The sequence below is a fragment of the Amblyomma maculatum genome, chromosome 8 (assembly GCF_055883805.1).
Source record: "Amblyomma maculatum isolate TAMU_Amacu chromosome 8, ASM5588380v1, whole genome shotgun sequence".
NCBI lineage: Eukaryota > Metazoa > Arthropoda > Arachnida > Ixodida > Ixodidae > Amblyomma > Amblyomma maculatum.
Genome location: NC_139351.1, coordinates 86,023,557 through 86,043,749, shown reverse-complemented (window position 1 = coordinate 86,043,749; position 20,193 = coordinate 86,023,557). Strand labels below are relative to the sequence as shown.

Here is a 20,193-nt window from a genome sequence, read left to right as displayed (position 1 = left end):
TTGTATGTTTTATGCAGCTTTCTAAAAGCTCCCCACAGAACCATACTCTTTTTCACACACCAGAACCACAGTCCAACAACGCCTATTCCATCTTTGTTAGGTTCGTCTTAAAAAGAATTTGGTTCCTATACAAAACTTTCTACATTGATGTGTTCACACAAATAGGCTCTGTATTTCAACATCAAAACCAAATAACTGATTTACTTAAAGCAATGACCGGACATGGAAATCAAGCTAAAGGCCACACCTGGTCCTACATTTCAATGTGAACCATCACACCTTCATGATATGCACATTCCACATCAATTAATGTAAAAAAAGCACGTTAAGAAGCATGTCTGAATGAACATACGTGCAATTTCCATAGAGCCAGGCTGGTCCAGCAACTGTACCATCTCTTCCTGTTGCAGAGCTGGGGTGTCCTCAACATTTGCAGAAGCAGGCTGGTTAGGGGATGGATCCATGATTTCTTGTGTTTATATGTTCATATGCCATCCAAACATGTACAGAATAATGAAAGAGAATTACAGAGACACAAGATCAGCCATGTGGCAAAATTACACATTGCTAACCAATATAAAACTTTTGATGATGTGTTGATGCAGCTACGTCCCTCTTGTGAATTCTGAAGGCTTCTAATCAGAAACAAGCACATAAAACCAGTATGTACCATAGCTTACTTATAACGCTATTACCGGCACGTTATTAAAGTGAAACTGAGGACAAATTGAAGTTGGCCTGTATCAGAAATTACCGGATTCTAAAGGGCCACTACACAAACCTCCGGCACTCCCGAGTATACCTGTGCTATCTATATATCTCACTTCCTACCACTCCCAATACTACTTGAGAAAAAGAAAAATGTCGGCATGTCACATCACCTATGAAGAGGCCACATAGCAAACACCTGTAGGGTAACTTTTAGATAACAGATGGAGTGGATATTACTAAGCCACCATTACTACCGCCACTACCATCCCCATTTTGCTTTGTAGGCTTCATCGTCTTCTCGGCAATGCAGCTACGCAGTCAGCGTGCCACATGCATCCATGCTTTGGTGGACAAAGCAATTTAGGAACTGTTGATGAATTTCGACAGAGATGAAAGAGAAAACAATGAAGCAATTCAGTTATTTGCAAGCTTGTCAAAAGAGGTAGCGACGAAAATCTTTTGTTATCCAATAATCCAAAGAAAAAAGAAAAATCGATGTGCTGAATCTAAATCTTCATAGTATGTCCTTCAGATCCTTCAGAGCATCGTAGTGTATTACTACTAGCATAAAATTTCGATGGAATTAAGAATAACATACAAAACATACCTCAGACAACATGCAAGGAAAACTCTGACAGGTAGTGAGGAGCAGTGAGAAAAACCAAGGCCGTGATACGCCTAGACTGAACATTAAAATTGCAGGGTACTAACTAAATGCGCATTGCAATATGCACACAGCTGCATAAGTGCTTGTGACAAAAATCGAAGGTCACATCAACAATATCTTTTAAACACTGCTTACAAATTCATATTTGACTGACTCTGCTCTTAACTCAGCTCCATACAGCTCACTTGTAGGTTAGCAATAAACACTTAAACCACATCATCACCCGTCATGATCCTTTTTCGTCTCCCCTTCGCCTTCACCAGTGTAGAGCAGCAGGCCAAATTTTAATCATTCCAGCCAATCTTTCTGCCATTACTATCAATAAATCACATGTATCTATCTACTAAGGCCATCTACATGATTATGCAGCTTTCTCCAACACAAATATAAGTATTAATGAATAAGCATTTAAAAAAAATTTTGTTTTCTGTCTACTGCAATAGTAATTCAACAACAGTTCCATCTCTTGAGTCAGTATGCAGACCATATGCTCTACCCTAATATTTCCATTGACAAGCACAACTGTATGCAAGACCGTACGTGGGTCAGTTACCTACTTCCGGTGCTGAAAAAAAACTGGAACAAACTTCAACATATCCAGTTTCCAACAGAAGAAAAAACAAACAAAAAGAAAACCACAACATGCAGCTGACACTGTGCGTGCGACACTTAGATGCTCCTCCGCAGTTTTTGAGAACCACAGAGAATGAGAGATCGTATGCATAGCTATAGATGTAGATGCACTACTTTTGTAAGCTGATTATTACAGGGAGCAGGTACTATTGAACCTCCAATGTTCTGCATACGTAAATTAATATGATCAAGGAAGAATGGCAGGGATTAATTTAAGCATGGCTTGAACCCAGTGACACAACCAAAAGCCGTTAAGCATGGTTTTGCATGGTTTAGCAAGATCGCGTACATTGCTTGACAGTTTAAACTAGGAGGATGCACACTTCATGAGTAAATGCGACAGTGCCTTTAACAGCATGTTTTAATTTTGCAAATTTTAAAGATACCTTTTGTTCAAGTTAGCCATTGGAGAAAGGAAGATGCAGCATCTCACTTTTCGATGGAGACCTATACTTAAAAAGGTCAAAGTCATTTGGTCCCAGCCAGGTGAAATATGAAGTTGCACCCCGTATAGCAGAGCCTATGCTCTAAAAGGAAAAACATTTCCCAGCTCCCACCGCCCAAGGCACAACAGGCGTGGTTAATACACAGTGACAGCTGCCAGCCAAACATTGCCTGTGATGTCACAGCACAGCTTCTTAAAGCAGGTAATAAATTGTAACAAGCCTCGCCACAGTGACCCAGTGGTTAGGGCACTCTATTGAACCCAAGGGCGCAGGTTCAACCATGGCCGCAGCAGCCTGTTTTGAATAGAGACGAAAAGCAAAGCGCCTATGTACTGTGCAATGTCAGTGCACGCTAAATAACCCCAAATGGTCAAATTTCCGGAGTCCTGCCCAACAGTTTTCCTCATAGGCTGAGCTGCTCTGAGACATTAAACATCCGTGAAAAGCAACATCACAAATGCCCATTGTGTTCAGGATATCTTGCTGCACGGTAAAAAAAGAATATTCACTCCAAAAGAAATGCAGAATTTCTCATCGTATTGCAGCAAAAGCTTCAGCAAGCATGAGAGATTGCTTTTAGCATGCGCAGACGCAGAGCTTGAAATGACCGCCAATGCTATGCAATATGCATTAAAACAGCTTTAGTTACACTACTTTTAACATCGTAGAGGGAACACCTCTTACAATGAGAACATTACTTCCCCACACGAGCAATGATTTCGACCTCATCAATGAATGGAGTTTTAGGCTCCCAAACAGATTCTCTGTTCCAGGGTACACTGTGGCCAATTAAAGGTCTTTTTTTGTACAGGAGACTTGTCAATACATGGGAAAGCTGGTAAGCATAACCACTGACACTAAAAATACAGCAAAGCTTTTCAGGGTTTAGAATGACATAAGACAGCAGATATTCCCTAATTTATGGTTTCTGGATGATTTTTTTCGTGACATTTTAACATTTAGTTCTCTGAAAACGCATTTGAATATATTTGGTAATGGAATGGTTTGTCACCTTTCTGATATCGCATATGCCTCGTCAGGAGTTGGTTTCCATTAAAAGTCAAGGAACACAACTGGTGCTGGAACGGCTTCTCAACTTTGTGTGTACAAAGGTAAAACACTAAATAGACGCTTTTTTCAAATCTGGCTTGATTTGGTTTGTAGGGTTTAACGTCCCAAAGAGACCCAGGCAGTGAGAGACACCTTAGTGGAGGCCTCCGGAAGTTTCGACCAGATGGGATTTTAATGTGCACTGACATCGCACAGTATGCGGGCGCTCTGCTTTCTGAGTCTATCGAAAAGCGGCCACCGCTGCCAGAATTTGTTGCCGCATACTTGGATTTGGTAGTGCCAAAATGACTGAGTCAATGTGACGGAGCCTGCTTTTAGCAAATCTCATGTGGCAGTAATCAGACTTGTAGGGATAGTCACCTGTGTGGACGCAGCTGTGGTTAAAGAAGTTGCTCTTCTGTGCAAACTTCCTGCCACAGTAACCACAATGGTAGGAATGAACACTGGAGTGGGTGCAAGCATGCGCCAATAGTGGATCTTGTGGATGTTTGCCAGTGTGCATACGAAGGTGCCTTTTCAGGTCAGGTCTTCTCGTGAAGGCTTTACCACACTGGCTGCACTGGTGGCGCTGCTTGCCTTTTTGTACCTCCAAGTCCTGTTCCGTGTCAGTACAAGCTGCGACAGAGCTTGCTGCAGAGTGCTCAGCAGCATGCAAACTTTGTCCAGGAAGCTCGCCGAGCCTGGAAGATGTTGCATCTATGCCTGCGTCATAAAAAGCCAGAGTATTCTCAGTAAAATATGGCAGAATGGATGTGAAAGGCAATCTTCAAAGTTTTGAAAGCATGCTCAACATCAGATTCAGCCGGTTTACCTTAAAGGCAATAAGTTTCGATCTGGTTTAGGGTTTCTGTTTATGGTGTTTAATGTCCCGAAGTCTGGAAATTTCGATCACATGCAGAGTTCTCATGCACGACATCACACAGCACATGGGTGCCTTGCTTTTTGCCTCCATCAAAAAGTGGCCGTCACGGCTGTGATTTGATCCCATGACCTTGGGTTCAGCAGACGAGTGCCCCTAACTACTCGGCCATTACTTCAAGGGGAATACATTCAAGACAAAGTTTCCAATTTCAATTTTGATGCCTACACATAGATCATGCCATCACAACATGCAGATCCCTCAATGCTGCCAAGAGTATAGAGGGACATCGTGACCAACCGAACAGGTGCACATGATCAAGGCCGTTTGTTTACACTACCCTGGACTTCCCTATTGCTGCCTAATAAATTCGATACGCTTCTGTGACCCCTATACCACACACTTAAAGAAATATGTCCAGAAAGTGCCCACAGAGAAAGAACAGCAGACTTTTTTCTTGGAAGCCAACTTTCAAGACCTTGCAAATGTACTCAGAAGTTTCAGTATTAAAAAACAGCTGCAGTGTCCCCAAATATAGAGTTATCAAGTCTTTACATTGGTGAATTAAGGCTCCTATTTTGTGCACTGTCTCCAGAACTGTGTGATAGGGCTGAGTTCTGTGCCTGCTGGAAGTAATGGTTGATCATAACAACAAAGCAAGGTGCTCTAGATAAAACTTTAAAAACTCACATCTTAGCAACTAACATGTGACAAGAGATTTTAAAATTTTGACATCAAATGAAAAGATAAACTAGACACAAAGACAACACTTCTCTGCTCAAAATAACAGAATGTGGCTAGCTCTTATAAGCTAAAACCAGGAACAGATTGCACCAAGCTGCAAACAAAATGCACACAATGGGAACAACTTTGGCAGTGTGAAAAATGTTATGTTCACAATTAAACATAAACATCCATTAGCTACACTAAATCTCAATTATTTCAATAATTCAGTACAAATTACATCAATAAATGCTATAATAGTCTGTCACAATTCACACCCAAAAACAACTAAAAATTTGATAAAACTATATGATGTTTGATTTGACAGGATCATATTCAGTATATTTGACGTCGACAGAACCAAAAAATCAATTCCTATAGACTGGTTCTCACAATTAAGGAGATTTCATTATACTGTATTTGCCTTACCCATGAGTTTTATTTTACGTCAGCTGAAATGGCAGAGGTTAAAATTTCTTTTAAAAGCTGAATGAAAAAACAACCTGTAACTGCTTTTGAAATCCCACTTTAACAAGGAAGTACAGGTAAAATTGAGAAAAGAACATAGAAATACCGAGTACCAAGAATTGAATCACACGGTTACAGAGCCACATGGAATAGCAGGGCAAGGTACATATAGAACACTCATGTACTACGCTTAAAGGTGGGGAAGCCTGCACAAAGTGCATAAACACACAATGGCTACCTGTTTCATAAGCACATTTCTCATCCTAATTGGAGCCCTCATCAACTGACTAGTATGTCGTTAGTGTTTATCATTGAGTATGCAGAGACAAAGCTCCACCACAGTTTCATTTTTGGTGATATGGCTATGCTGTTGCGAGGGACAAGGTTTAATGCATACCACACTGCGCACAAACACCAGACACGAAAAACACTGGCTGTATCATTTTAAGATGTATGAAGATCAGTGTAATAAATATAAGAAAGCTGGCAATAGCTGATCTGTATGGATCTTCCACTGGCAATCGCACACGTAGGCTTGTTGAAATTGGCCAACGTCCTGCAATATGAAGAAGAGCTGCATAAGCAAAAGAAAATGGAGCCAATTCAACAAGCAATACATAGTGCATAAAATCAAACGTGTGGTTAACAAACATAATCTGGTGGTCCCCAAGCGCACCTGGAAAGAGATTAGTTCATGCACAGGCTTTTTAATAAATCGTGAAAGCTTCATCAACTGACTACAATGTCTTGTTAGTGTCTATCATTGAGTATGCAGAAACAAAGCTCCACCACAGTTTCATTTTTGGCGATATGGTTATGCTGTTGCGAGGGACAAGGTTCAATACATACCACACTGAGCACAAACACCAGACACCAGACATGAAAAACACTGGCTGTATCATTTTAAGGTATATGAATATCAGTGTAATAAATATAAGAAAGCTGGCAATAGCTGATTTGTATAGATCTTCCACTGGCAATCGCACACATAGGCTTGTTGAAATTGGCCAACGTCCTGCAATATGAAGAAGAGCTGCATAAGCAAAAGAAAATGGAGCCAATCCAACAAGCAATACATAGTGCATAAAATCAAACGTGTGGTTAACAAAAGTAATCTGGTGGTCCCCAAGTGCACCTGGAAAGAGATTAGTTCATGCACAGGCTCTTTTAAAGCATGGAAGCTCTCACATAAGGACCAAAATCAATTTGAAAGCAGATTGCAATGGTTTCTTTGCCAAAAAGTCCAATGGTGCACAAGCTTCCTGCTCACTCGTTACAGCTTCTCGATGTAAACATCCGACTTGAGTAGGGCAGTCCCAGGAGCTGAAGAGCATTTTAAGAAAGGGACTACCCAAAAGAAGACTTCGAGAAGCACAAGTAGCACATATATCACATTTAACCAAATGCAGCATGGCCATGATTGTAATCCGAAGGTCATTTTTGAGATCACAAACCTGGACGAAAAAATATGGGACACTAAGGCAACACTTTTCAAGCATTAATGGCCCCTGCCTGCAGCATCCTTTATGAACCCTTGTGCACATGCATGTTGCGATCCTTGCTTAACCATGACTCCAATATATGCATGTTATCTTACACATACTGATTAGGGCAGTCATAAACTATGATCAGCGTAGCGATAAGCTATTACATGTGCAGGACCACCTGACCTACACAGGTATGAAACCATGCTTTAACCAAGCCCAGCACACGTGCCTGCATTGCCTACGGGTAGCGTTAACGTGCCTGCCTGGATTTGAAGATCCTGATGGGTTTGATTTTTATCTTTGCCTTCCATCTCACAGGAACCGCTGGCAATTCAGAGCCCAGCCATGTCACCACCCACCAAAAGTATGGTCTCAATTTTTCCCTCGCAATGCTGGCAACACGGACACCCCCAAATTTTCTCAGCAATAGGGCCTTTAAGGGGGGACGCGGGCTTTGAAAGTCGAAAAATCGCGAAAAAGTCGGCTTTTCAAAAAGTACATATCTCGGCTGTATATGTTATAAACTACCTTTCCTATAATTATAAACGCCTAATTCATCGTGGAACTGCTTTAAATTAAATATACAACTGGGCGCGGCAGCCCCAGAGTCGCGAGCGAACGGCAAAAGTACCCAAACTTCGCGCGCGCGCCATTTCTCTGCCGCTGAACCGAGCGCCGCCATCTTGGTCTTGCTTTGTTTGTGAATGCTTGCCCTTTTCCATATTGCCTTCGCCGGCGGCGTCCGCGGCGTAGCAGAAGCATGGCTCGCTTGTGATTGGGGCCTCACAGGGATTGTTGAGCTTCCCGCGTCTCGAATTCGGGCTGTGATTGGACAAAGCGCGCGCTTCGTGAAAACGCGGGGGATCGCGCGACTGCTATTGGCTGCTGCGCGCGCTGACGCGGTAGCCCCTCCCCGGCGCGTCGTCTGCTCCGGCTTGCTACTGAGCTGGCGTTCTTTGTACGCTTGCTGAATCGCTCCACGTTTCACCATTTTGAGATCGCCGTGATCATCGCTCGTTACGAATTCTGGTGGCGTGTTTTGAACGGTTATGTGCACTTTGTGGATTATTGCACGGTCGGCCACGATGCGCGCTAAGAAGTTCAAAACACTGCATACGTCGTCGTTCTGTGAATGCCGTCCGAATCGCGAAGTTAGCGAAAAGCGTTGTCAACGGGCGCAGAGACGCTTCTATTAGTGCTGCTTCTGCTACATCACTACTAGACCGACTGCGCTGCCACTTCCAACTGCGTATCTTTCGCGTCAACGTAAGGAGCCGGCGTTTGAAGCGTGCCTGCTGTACCGACCTTATCAACCTCGGCGATCTCGGCCTCCCGTATCGCGTCTGTCATCGCAAGCGATAACGCGTCGTCAGCGTCGTCCGCTGTTCGCATGAAAATGCACTTTCCGAGGGAATCGGGGAGGTGGAGGCACAACGTGCTGCAGTGAAAAACAAACTTTAGGCTTGAAAATGCTGTTTTCAACTTCGAAGTGTCTAAAGGTACGTCCGACGTATCCATTCGATTCTCGTAAAGATACGGCGGACGTCGATATACAGGCTCATGGCTATATGCACGTCGAACGCGGCCACATTCCGCTTGCTATGCGTGAATGAATCTTATCCTCTATGATATCAGCTAGCCGCGACTCTCGATGAGGTGCTACGAAGAGTGCATCCGTTCTAACATAGGGTTGTGTACGGCAAGCATCGCTGTCACGCACATAGCTGCAGGCGATGCTACGTACTGCACCCGCTCCACCAGCTGGCATCGAGATACGCACATTCACGAGCAGCTTTCGCTTCGCACTAAACTATCACCTCGATCTGCCCGTAATGCGAGCGAGCTATTCTTAGCATTTACGCTGTCTTAGGTCCTGCATCGACCTCCGAAGATCTAGCGCCGGCACAACACACACACACCTCGCCGTGCAGAACATTCGGCAGTCCGAAGTATGTATGTGAAATGGCATTATGCTCGTTCCTCACATGCAGACCGAGGAAACAGGATGTTTCTAGCTAAATTCTTCGTTTAAATTCTACCTCAGAGCCATGGCACAAGGCATGCCGAATCTACTAGAGGCCTGCGCTGCTACTGCGGCGAGCTGCACATCGACTCGTCGAGGCGAAGACCTACTGTACCGCACCGCAAGAGTACACAACCGGAAAGCCGGAAGCGCGAATGATCCGAATTCTCTGTGAACAGCAATGTTATTTGGTATTTAGGGGAAGACTAGACCAAAGTGCTTAGCCTGCATCTTTTTCTTGTCGTTGTGTACATGTAGTTTAAACCCCCGCATGCTCGAGGTTAGCGTGATCCGACTGAACGGCCGCGCAGCTTTGAAACGATCGGGATCGATATGCATGCATCGCCGGACTTAGGTACGCGGTAGAAAATGTGCGCTGCACATTTCGTTGCAGAAGCTGAATCTTGGAATTTTGCAGAGTGTGCCATGCAAGTGATCGTTGCTACAACCACGCATCCATGTTCCAACGGCTGGCCTACCCCGAGGCGCATAAATGTTCAACCGTGTGGACGTATCAATGATCGAAGAGAGGACAGATTTTCACAATATTGGGCGCGAAATCGATAGCTACCAGTGCTCAGTGTTAGAGAAATTCTGCCTTGATCATGCGCAATTCAGTGTTTCAGGTGTGGTCAGTAGCTATAAGTTTGAACAGTTCGCCTGTCAAGTCAGCGGCGCCATTTTCCACGCTACACCGCTGTCTTGCTAGAAAGCCTACCTAGGCGGCGTTTGACATTCAGCTGCTTTTTGTGGGTCCCGTAATTGAAAGCAACGCCTTCAGAAACGCGTTAAATGTACAAAAATGTATTCTCTTCAACAGTTTCACTCCAGGCTGTCAAAGCAGGCGGACGTTGATAAAACATTTGAGCACTCCAGTCTTTAGAAATCTGTAGAATCGCCTTCAGTTTGTAAAATTATTAGAATAGGTCACTTTCCGATCGCTGGGACATAGACCCTCATGACAGCGCTGTCACGTGATTAAGGACCACACCAGACCGAAAGCTTGTCTCATATAACATAGCTAACCAAGGTATACCTTACAGCATTGTGTTGATTTTTATGGTGCATAAGCGACTAATGCTGCCATGCACCAAGAACAAGGTTTAATGTATTTATTTTGTGTGTAATGACTAAAATGTTCTTTAGGATGTAGCTTGTTTAGGAACATTTTAGGAAACCAAAAATGCAGGAAATTTGCACGTCTCTCCTAGGACCATGCTGGGATGGAAAGGGATCTGTTGCAAAATTGTACAAAATGTTTCCTCTTATTTTGTCGACTCTGGCGCACGTGTAAGATATGGTTTATTGTTAGTTCATCTCCACACTCCTTGCATATTGGTTTGTCCTCTTTCATAAGTATGAAGCTGTGTGTGAGGTGTGGGTATGTGTTTTGTGAAGATGACCTAAAATGGCCTCCATGTTGCGTTTTTGATTACTGCAAGATTTCCATTCCTTAATGACAGGTTTGACAAGTATAGTTTGTAGTTTATTTCAATGTTTCAAAAATCCTGCCATTTCACTCTCACTTTTCTATGTACAAGCTTCTTGGTATCTTCATGCAGCATATTCACCCTCTGTAATTTAGCATTGCATCAAGGTAACCTGGTTATTTATTTTCATCACCTTTCAAGACAACTGTCCCGATTTCATAAAGTGTAGGGTTTCTGACGACAGGAACTCCTTGGAAGTCATAGAAATAAATGAGATCCACAATCATGAGCTATCTAGGGTATGCATATACATGTCCATCGCTCAGTGGAATGGTGTCAGTACGCTGTTAGAACAGGTCTTGTGGTAACAACAACCATTGTCTGAGGTCTGAAGTGGTCCTTTAATGGGCATTGAAATGCTATGTAACTACAGGTACTGATAGAACTCTTGATCATGTTATATGATGCGATCCTTGCATGCATATAGGTATACATTTCAAAATCTGCAGTGCACCACTTGACCATTTGCCTCCAGTTTGTGTGAAAATGTATTTTTCATGCATGTTAACCAGTATTTAACAGATGACCCCTGTGCACAAGCCAAAAGTGCCACGAGCCAAATGTCACGAGGCCACACGACATGGCAGGAGCTGTTAAGTCAAGCTTACAAAGTTATATTTGAAATATGTTCTGGGACGTTTCAGCTCCAATTAAGAAAGGTTGAGGCTTACAGAGGTCTATGCCAGGTTGTCTATCACCTAACAGGTCAGCCTACGACCGTATGCTAATGAGTATATCTGAGATAACAGAGACATGAATTAAGGAATTAGTAATTATGTTTGTAGCAAAGGGCATGTAAATTAATGGGAATCCACAGTGGGATCTGCAGACAAGAACCATTAACGCTGGCACACCATACCCTTACAGGTGGAGATTTGGAGTCTCCCTAATTTTTTTTCTGCTCAAAGCTTGTCATTTCCTTCGTTCTTCCAGATGAGGAAGATGTGAAAAAGATAGCATCGAAAATTCCAGAGACCATCGTTAACAAGAATGCTGATCCCAACAGCGTAAAAAGGAACTTCAGAAAAGATGGGTGACTAGTAATGCTGGCAACAGTTGAAGCTAAGTGGAAAGGCATGAAATTGAAATGGAACATATGCAGAGATATGTTGCGAGACGACCAGTCTGTGGCGTGCGACATCTGTCTCTGTTAATTTCATCAAGTGATTGGCCAAAGCAGATGGGGCTTGTGGTTTTGTGATAAGTGCAGTGTAGTAGCATAGATGCAACCTTGCCCATTAATAATTGGAGTGGAGTAAGTGCATTGTTTTGTTTTTGTAAGATGTTCATGGTTTCCATGCAAACATGAGAAATTTTTTCCTAGAGAATGTTTGCTGAAATGTGAATATAATGTGCAATAAAACTAGTGTTTTCTTGCTATTTACTTTTCCTTGTATACATTAGTTCTGTGAAGAAAACCACCGGCTAGAAGGAAATGTAATGGCATGCATTTTGATACTTGGCCCCGTTGTGCTGGCTCAGTAGTTAGAGTGCTTGGCTGCTGAACCGAAAGATGCAGATTTGGTTCCAGCCACAGCAGGGGCATTTCAATAGAGGCGAAACAATAGGCCGTCATGCACCGTGCGGTGTCAGTGCATGTAACAGAACCCCAGGTGGTCGAAATTATACCGGAGCCCTCAACTATTGTGTTCCTCATAGCCGTAGTTATTTTGGGATGCTGAACCAGATATATATCACATCATACTCTGAGTAAGATGGTATTCATGGTCAGTTAATCATACACTAAATGATCAATTTTTTTCTGCATGGTACAGCAGCTGTTGTACAATTTTACTTTAGCCTTCATGAAGAATATATCACACTGGCTCCACATGGCCTTCTGTTGACCCTCGATATGCGTCACAATCACACACCCGAGTATGTATTTGTCTAAGGGCACCTATGCATGCAAGGAAGGGACCATTACTTTCCATTTGTCAGAACTGAAATGCACGATGCACATCATTTCTGTAATTCAACTGCCTGCTATTTGAACTGTCCAGCATTGATGCAAGTTTCAAAGAACTGCAATTAGCAAATTAATCCAAGCAGGAAACCATGCCAAGAACTGCTTCGGTTTCATCTTTAACAATTGTTTGAGAACTAAAATTAGCCAAATGTTGCAAAACATAGATGAGAGGTTACAAAATCTAAAAAACAATGCAGCCTACCTGTGGCATGTAGGGTTTCACATCCTAAAGTGACATATGTAGCTGTGAAAAATACCGTAGTGGAGAGCTCCAGACTAATTTGACTGCCCGGGCTTTGTACTTTGCGTTGACATCTTGCAGGAAACAGAAGCATTTGCATTTCACCTGCACCAAAATGCGACTGCCATCACTGGCATTAAACATCACGACCTTGGGGTAAGTAGCCGAACATGCCACTAAGATGTCGCAGCGTCTACGTACATGCTATACACGTCAACCTTTCTAGCATTAAAGCTGTCACATGCATGGCAGATATTCATGTTCAGCTTTGGACTGACAAGTTTAAAAGTGTACTATTCGTTTTTGTCTAGCATGAAAAACAAAGGAAACTAAGGAAAAACGAAAAAAAAAATGAACATATGTTGAAAAAGCACTAGTCATTAACACATAAAGCATATTCGTTCCTTTATTAATGAAAGTGGCCTTCAACAATAGTACAAAGCCTGAACATTTAGGAAGGTGCTGTGCCAGGCAGCTATTTTACAGAAACCTGAACCATTTCACCTTTAGTAATGCGCATCCCGGCGGTGTGGGCTGGGCACTTATTTTTCGGTCCACTCCAACATGCGAAAACTGCATCATGTGCATTCCCATTTTCCGAGTTTTGAGCTCTGTAGTACAGGCTAACAAATTGTCGATGACTTATTTTCGTCTGATTGTTGCACAGCGCGTGTAAATAAATTACTACTGCACCTAATAAACACTGACATGCACGTGCAACATCGCCGATCATAAACGGACACACTGATGTCCGTCCGGGCATCGGCGCACTCATCACAGCACTCTTCGTAGTCTCACACAGCACTCTAGTAGGACGTAATCCGTAATCACAGCATCTCACGGTAAGCACAAACCACACCTCCAACAAACACGAATGACGCGATGCTTGGGCTAGAGACACGCCGGCGGCACCCAGCTTCGTAGAACTTGCAGCACCAAACCTCAATGCGAGCAGAAAGCGATGCGTTACGTGACGCATCTCATCACAGATGGAAGTGACGAAACTTTGAAGAATCAAAACTACATAACTACATAACGACCGTCATAGACGTTAATCCACATGATAACGAGGACCAAATGAGCGGGCGTGCGGGCCGCGGGCTGGCCGTCAACACCGCGATTACATGCGCTTGCGCTCTGGTCGTGCTTGCCACCCTGCCGCGGTCCAACTCACGTAAACCTATCATCATGCCATCACGTAGTATATCACCCATTCTAGGCACTATTCTTGCCACTGTACTATTCTTTGTAATTTCACATTTCACGCATGCAGTATGTAGTACATAATTCTTGCACCTCGCACGTACACCTCATACCAACTACGATTTGGCTACATATGGCTACCATGTTGTTTTCAAGGGATCTAAAAACGTTGGTTGTTGCTACAATTAACTCTATGGCTACAACCACATCTGGGGATCTCGGATCCGTCCGGCTTTCCCGACGGATCCCAAGGCCCATATCGGAGAAAAATGCGTTGGGTCCGTCGGAAGAACCCTACCGATCGGGTCCGTCCGCCGTACCTCTGAAAAATATTTCCCGGATCCGTCCGTCGTATCCCGAAGAAAAACGCACCGGATCCGTCGGACGTACCTTTAAGACCATCGATCGGGTCCGTCCGACGTACCTTTAGCCACAGCCTTTAAACTTCAAGGGCCATTTTCTCAGAATGAATTTTTTTCATGGTATGGTTGCTTATTCCCGCAATATTTCTGGAACCGCTAATCGGATTCCCACCTGGTTTTTTTTATTGTGTGCCTGAATAAATTTCCGAGGGCAAGACAAGCTCATTTTTTCAAATTATTGAGTCTGGAATTTATAATAAACAATCAAAATTAGGCTAATGCAAGTCCAATTAGTGGCACTAACTTCAATGCACTGCTAAAAGTTTTCGGCAGGGAAATTAAAAAAAAAGGGCTCTGTCTTGCCCTGTGGTACCTATTCAGGAACCTTCATAATGAATTTCATAGTGCCAACACATTTTGCAAGTTCACCAGGCATGGAACAAGGAACCCATGTGAACCATTCTGGTATACTTCTCTAATTTGAGTACCAATGTGCGCAGCTCCATGAAACTTTGCAGTTATTCAAATGGCTGTGCCATGAGTCTACCCTGAAAATTTCATTCAATTATCTCAAGAAACAACAAAGTTGGTATTCAAAGGTAGCCTCCCCCCTTAACATATTCATGCTAAAAATTCAATGCGCTTATCAGCCATGGAAATCAAGCTACTAGATTTGTGCAGCTCAGCACCTGCTAATTTCAAAGGTTTCCCCACTAGCAAGTTTATTCCAGGACTTGCTAGCATTCTTTTGCAATGCCTGGAAAATGAAAGAGAAAATACCCATCAATGCCAGAAAAAAACAGTTCTGCAAGTAATAGTATATTTGCTTTGAGTATTGATCACAAGGCAGCAGCGCACCTTGAATTTGGAGGGCACAGAAGATATGTGGAAGAGAAGGCTCAATGCATAAGCTGCAAACCTAGAGAGATTGACGGCTGAATTTCAAGGGCCTAGTTATTAAAGCCCTGAAGTAGGGGGAAAAAAGTACAAAAAAAAAAAGACAATAAAAGTATGTCAAATTCATTTTTCCTAATCCAGTTCTAACCATGAAGGTCATTGACACTTACACTGCAGCTAGCTGGTGACTCAGAAGAGTGAACCAAGTAAAAAGTGAAAAAATTCAAGGTATGAAAGCACAGCGACACTATTTTCAGAAAAAATTCATTAGCAATTGCAGGTAGCATTGCTTTTTGCTAAGGGGTGCATTGGGGAAAATGTAAACAGAGAGAAACTACAATAAACAGTTCAAGGAGAAAGCACAATGTGGTTAAAAACATATAATACACATTCTATAGAGGTCTGATGTTCTACTAGGATACACCAGTAAAAGAAAATTTTCGCTAAAAGAGTGCATTTCCTTGCTTTTTCAAACTCTACATTCCAAATAAAAAATGTAAGTCCTGGTTTCTCAGCTACCCCAGCATCTGATTCAAGAAATGTCATATGCACCACAATCACGCAATTTGGTTTGGTAAGATAACGGTAACTTTAAAACTGCAACAAAGGCATGAAAAATGTACTTCGCTAAAAATAAGCTTGAAGAGCATTTAAAAGAATGACACCGAAGGTCATAGTTAAGAAATCTGAGTCGGTAGAGCATAGGCTGAGCCTTGGAATGACCTACTAATAATTAAAGGGCAGACATTATAACCCCATTAATGGCCCAACATAGTCTTATCTATACTCTCACACCGTGCCTGACTTCACCAGAGAGAACATCCAAGTGAGCTGCGATCTCACTTATGTGCTTTTGCTGAGTGCATAATTTTCATACTCCCACAACAAGTTTCGGAAGCTTGAGTCTGTTGCTTCCTTCCTTATCCCATTTGGTTAACCACAAACTAAATTTGTGGCAGTTTTGTCATGTACACTCACTCTTTCAGTTTCATAGCCTTAAGTCTAAACTACATAAATCCCAACACGCACATTTTTCTTGCCGGTGTTTAACTATCCTGCTGCCTCATCCGCTTGCTTGTTTGTAGTGGATGTCTGCATGGCGCTTGCATAGTGAGGTAACTTAGTATATAAGTTTCACGATGGCACTTAACTTGTTCAGCCACATATGATGCAAGCCTGAAGTTCTCTGTGAGAAGCAAGAAACAAAAACAGGTTTGATCCCATATTTGACGATAGTGCCATTTGTATTCCAAGCTTGCAACCCATGTGGCCAAACAAGATATGTACTGTTATCAAACTTAAGACAATACAGAAATGAGTGCAATATGCAAGATCCATGTGTAGTTTCATTGCAAACAAGCCAGCAATGAAGGCAAGATGATTTTTAAAAGATGCCTGCCGAGGTGTACATGCTATCATGGCGCTCCTACATGCAAGGGTACCTTAAAGATTCATCCGAAAACCCCAAGTTGCTGGTGTCATTGTACTATGCATCCCATCCCCAACAACTGAATTGTATTCCTTGGATGTAGCACTAGTAGTCCACTTCAGGTAACTTCAGGAGTATTCACATTTTACCTTGGCTGAAATGCGACCACCACAGCCAGGATTACAATGTGTGACCTTGGGATCAGTATCTGAATGCACAACCCACTGAGTCAATGTAGTGGGTATGAAACATGAAGATTTGGTCGACATAATGGCACTCTCAATGTTAATGGGCAATATCTTTTCTGTGGCAACATTAAGAGCATAACATTGCTTAGTAGACAAGAATACACATTTTGGGTTATTTTTTTTCCTGCACTTCTTTTATAATACAATGCTTCCAACATGGTGAGCAGCATTTAAGCCGCCTATGGGTATATTGAATGTGGTACAGCCTGCATATTTTTCTTTTATAAAGGTAGTACTTCTCAATTCTTCACAGATTGTTCTGTAATAAAACTTTTTACAAAATGATGTTTATTACTGCTACAGCCTACGCTCATCTCACTTGCATATGTGCTGCACTCCTTTTGGTGGTGATGACTGGCTGTAGCGGTGGCGAGCGGCAATGGCTTTCGGCGTTCTGTTCTCTAGTTATGTGTAGTGCTTGTGAAGCGTTTTCCAATTGATTTACCAGCCAGATTATTATCAGAACTACTTTGTGAGTGAGAGGTTGATGCAGACAAAAAAAAAAAAAAAAGGAGACTTTTGCTTCACAGGGAGAGAATCGATCGCGCAAATCGTTAGCGAGGCATCGACTTTGGTTGGGTGGGATGTTTTTGGAGTGGCGAGCGTTTGTATTACCCTCACTGAGTTATGCCTCTTTCTTTTGTATTGTTTGGGGGTATATTAAGCAAATTCAACGTCCAAGATAAAAGACGTGAATTGTATAATTGAAAAAGGGATTGTTTTAACACAGCGTATGTATAAGCAAACTTTTCTTGGAAAATGAAATATGCTCTATTGAAAACGGTAAATGCTCCACTGCTGTTTTTTATGAGTTATAGAAGTCACTGCCCACTGTGGTAAGGAACATCTCACCTTCACGCACTGCAGCATTTTCACTAAAGCTGTGTTCGGAGAATATTGTCCCACTAGCTCGTTTAGATGATGATTGCGTATGTTCAAATTTCTTTCCCAAATATTATTTAAGTGGTCAGCAATTATAAAAAAAGCTGTTTACAAGGAGGTCGAACATGCATGGGTCTCGCGACGCTAACAGCGTACACCTGCGAATCCTTAATAAGTTTGAGCGTTGGCAAAAACAGCATGTGGGTGTGTTTAAAAGTTATATACATATACTATGTTTTCTAATTTGTTACCTTAGCTTGTGTTCATACAGTTGGTAGCTGGAAGTGCAAGTAAATTATAAATTTAATTTTGAAGGAAAATTGATTTATAATTTTGATTGATTTATATATTTATAACTGCGCGCCAAGATGCTGCGCAGACATCACGGTGTGTATATTTTGACCAAGTGAAGACAAGCTTAGCAGGGGGCGCGCCAAAACTTTATGCGGGCAGATGAGAGTTGGCAGGGGTCAAGTGCACGGGAGCTGATGATGGATGATGATGACAGACGTCGATAGCACCCTTTGAAGAGCATGACTGAAAGTTCGCTCATCTCACTTTCATCTACAAACCCATAATCCGGCCCAGTCACGTACTGAAGCTTCAACTAAAAAAACAACGTTACTGTCAGTATCACGCAAATTCTTGATTATATTTCGGGCTAAAACACAGGTTAGTTATGACAACCTCATTTACGACTGTGTCAGCAAGACTGGCACAGTAGAACGAAACGCGAACGAACGCCTGCGAAATCACGATCAAGCGCACTTGTTTGCTCGCGGATGCACGCGAGGAACCATTTCGAATGATAGCTTTTCAAACTGCATCGCACAAGTTAATTGGCTCATTTGTATAAAAGGGCAGCACTAACCAAATGAATCTACATATACTTGGTGGCTAGACATTCGCAAAGCTCATAGAGAAAGGATCCGTCAAGTCTAGTGCAGAGAAAACTACCATAGAGAAACATGACACTCTCTATGAAACTACGATCACGAGTGATGCACTGCGATTTCACTTGCGATGAGCCTTTCGAGGGCAGGCCTGCAGCACAAGCGCAATCGAAAAACAAATATCGAGAATAAATTGTCAATTGTATCAGCTATCTTATCATAAACTGTTGATGCTGACGAAACGACGAAACTATGCGTACCGCGATGCAGCTTTCTGGCTTTCCAAACGACTTTCATAAAACACGCACGTACATACCTTGGCACGTACACACACACATACACACGCACGCGCGCGCCCAAAAATAAGAACAAAAACAAACTTCCATTGATTTCGGTTTCCGTAAGGCGCCGGCGTCGACAGCCTACCATCGAACTATATGGCTATTATTCTAATAATTTTTGCCGCTGCAAGTCTTCAACTAAGCTTAGAATTTAGACGCAGTTTTCTTTAACTTTGGCCAATCAAAACAGATTCAAATCCAAATCAATCCAAGTTTGAAGCCACGTTTGTCAAGGCTCGTTTGGCGTCTGTTGTGACCAACGTTCTAGTAACGTTGGTTGTGACGGTAATGTGCAGCTGTAAAAGCGTTTTTCGTGCGGAAATTATTGTGCAGTAACATGGGCCGAAGTCGGTCACGTTCACCGCAGAGGAGAGAGCGGGGTAGGTCCAGGTCCCGTGAGCGAGATGCCCTCCGTGACCCACAGCGGGATCGCGATCCTGATCGAGAACGCAGGCTACCAAGAGAACGACATAGGAGCCGTTCCCGTTCCTTGTCTCCGAGACTTCGGAATCGTTCACCACGCCGTCGACGAAGCAGATCTCCCAGAAGACGGTCTCGTTCCCCAAGGCGAAGGTCTAGGAGCAGGGAACGCAAAGAAAAGGTGGAAACTCCTGGAGCGCTCCCCAAATTCCTTTTGGAACGGCCGCCTATAACAGCGAAGGACCTGGAGGGAAAAACTGAAGAGGAAAAAGAAATGATAAAGTTGATGGGCTTTGCCAATTTCGATTCATCCAAGGGCAAGCACATACCTGGCAACAATGTTGGTGCTGTCCATGTGATTCACAAGCGGAAATATCGCCAATACATGAACCGGAAAGGAGGCTTCAATCGTCCACTGGACTTCGTCGCATAGCCTGCCTGTAGCCCATGCCCATGCCTGTCCACCTCGAAGTACTGTATGTGCTGCCCACTGTGCCCCTTTTGTCTTCTGTGCATTTTTTTTTTTTTTTTTTCAGTAAACCTGCTTACCTGTGTCTATAGTTGTATGGGTTTGCAATTCCTATGTGTGATGTAGTACAAGGTTTTTGAAGTGACATAATATTGAAGCTGCTTAAATAAATTCTTGCTAGTTAGCCTGAATGAAATGTAGCGATCATGCTGGAGATGTGCAAAAGAGGTTTTGAGAATTGCAGGAAGGTATTAAATGAAT

General features: G+C 42.8%; 1 protein-coding gene across 1 annotated transcript; it reads left to right on the top strand.

The window, feature by feature from the left end:
* The first annotated feature begins 19,254 nt into the window (after window positions 1–19,254).
* On the top strand, window positions 19,255–19,993 carry ytr (U4/U6.U5 small nuclear ribonucleoprotein 27 kDa protein yantar). Its single transcript, XM_084576693.1, has one exon. The coding sequence runs from the start codon at window positions 19,381–19,383 to the stop codon at window positions 19,894–19,896; it is 516 nt and encodes a 171-aa protein (XP_084432819.1). The 5' UTR covers window positions 19,255–19,380; the 3' UTR covers window positions 19,897–19,993.
* The last annotated feature ends 200 nt before the right edge of the window (window positions 19,994–20,193 follow it).

Coding starts and splice junctions, on each gene's coding strand:
- ytr (XM_084576693.1), top strand. CDS start 19,381: ATGGGCCGAAGTCGGTCACGTTCACCGCAGAGGAGAGAGCGGGGTAGG.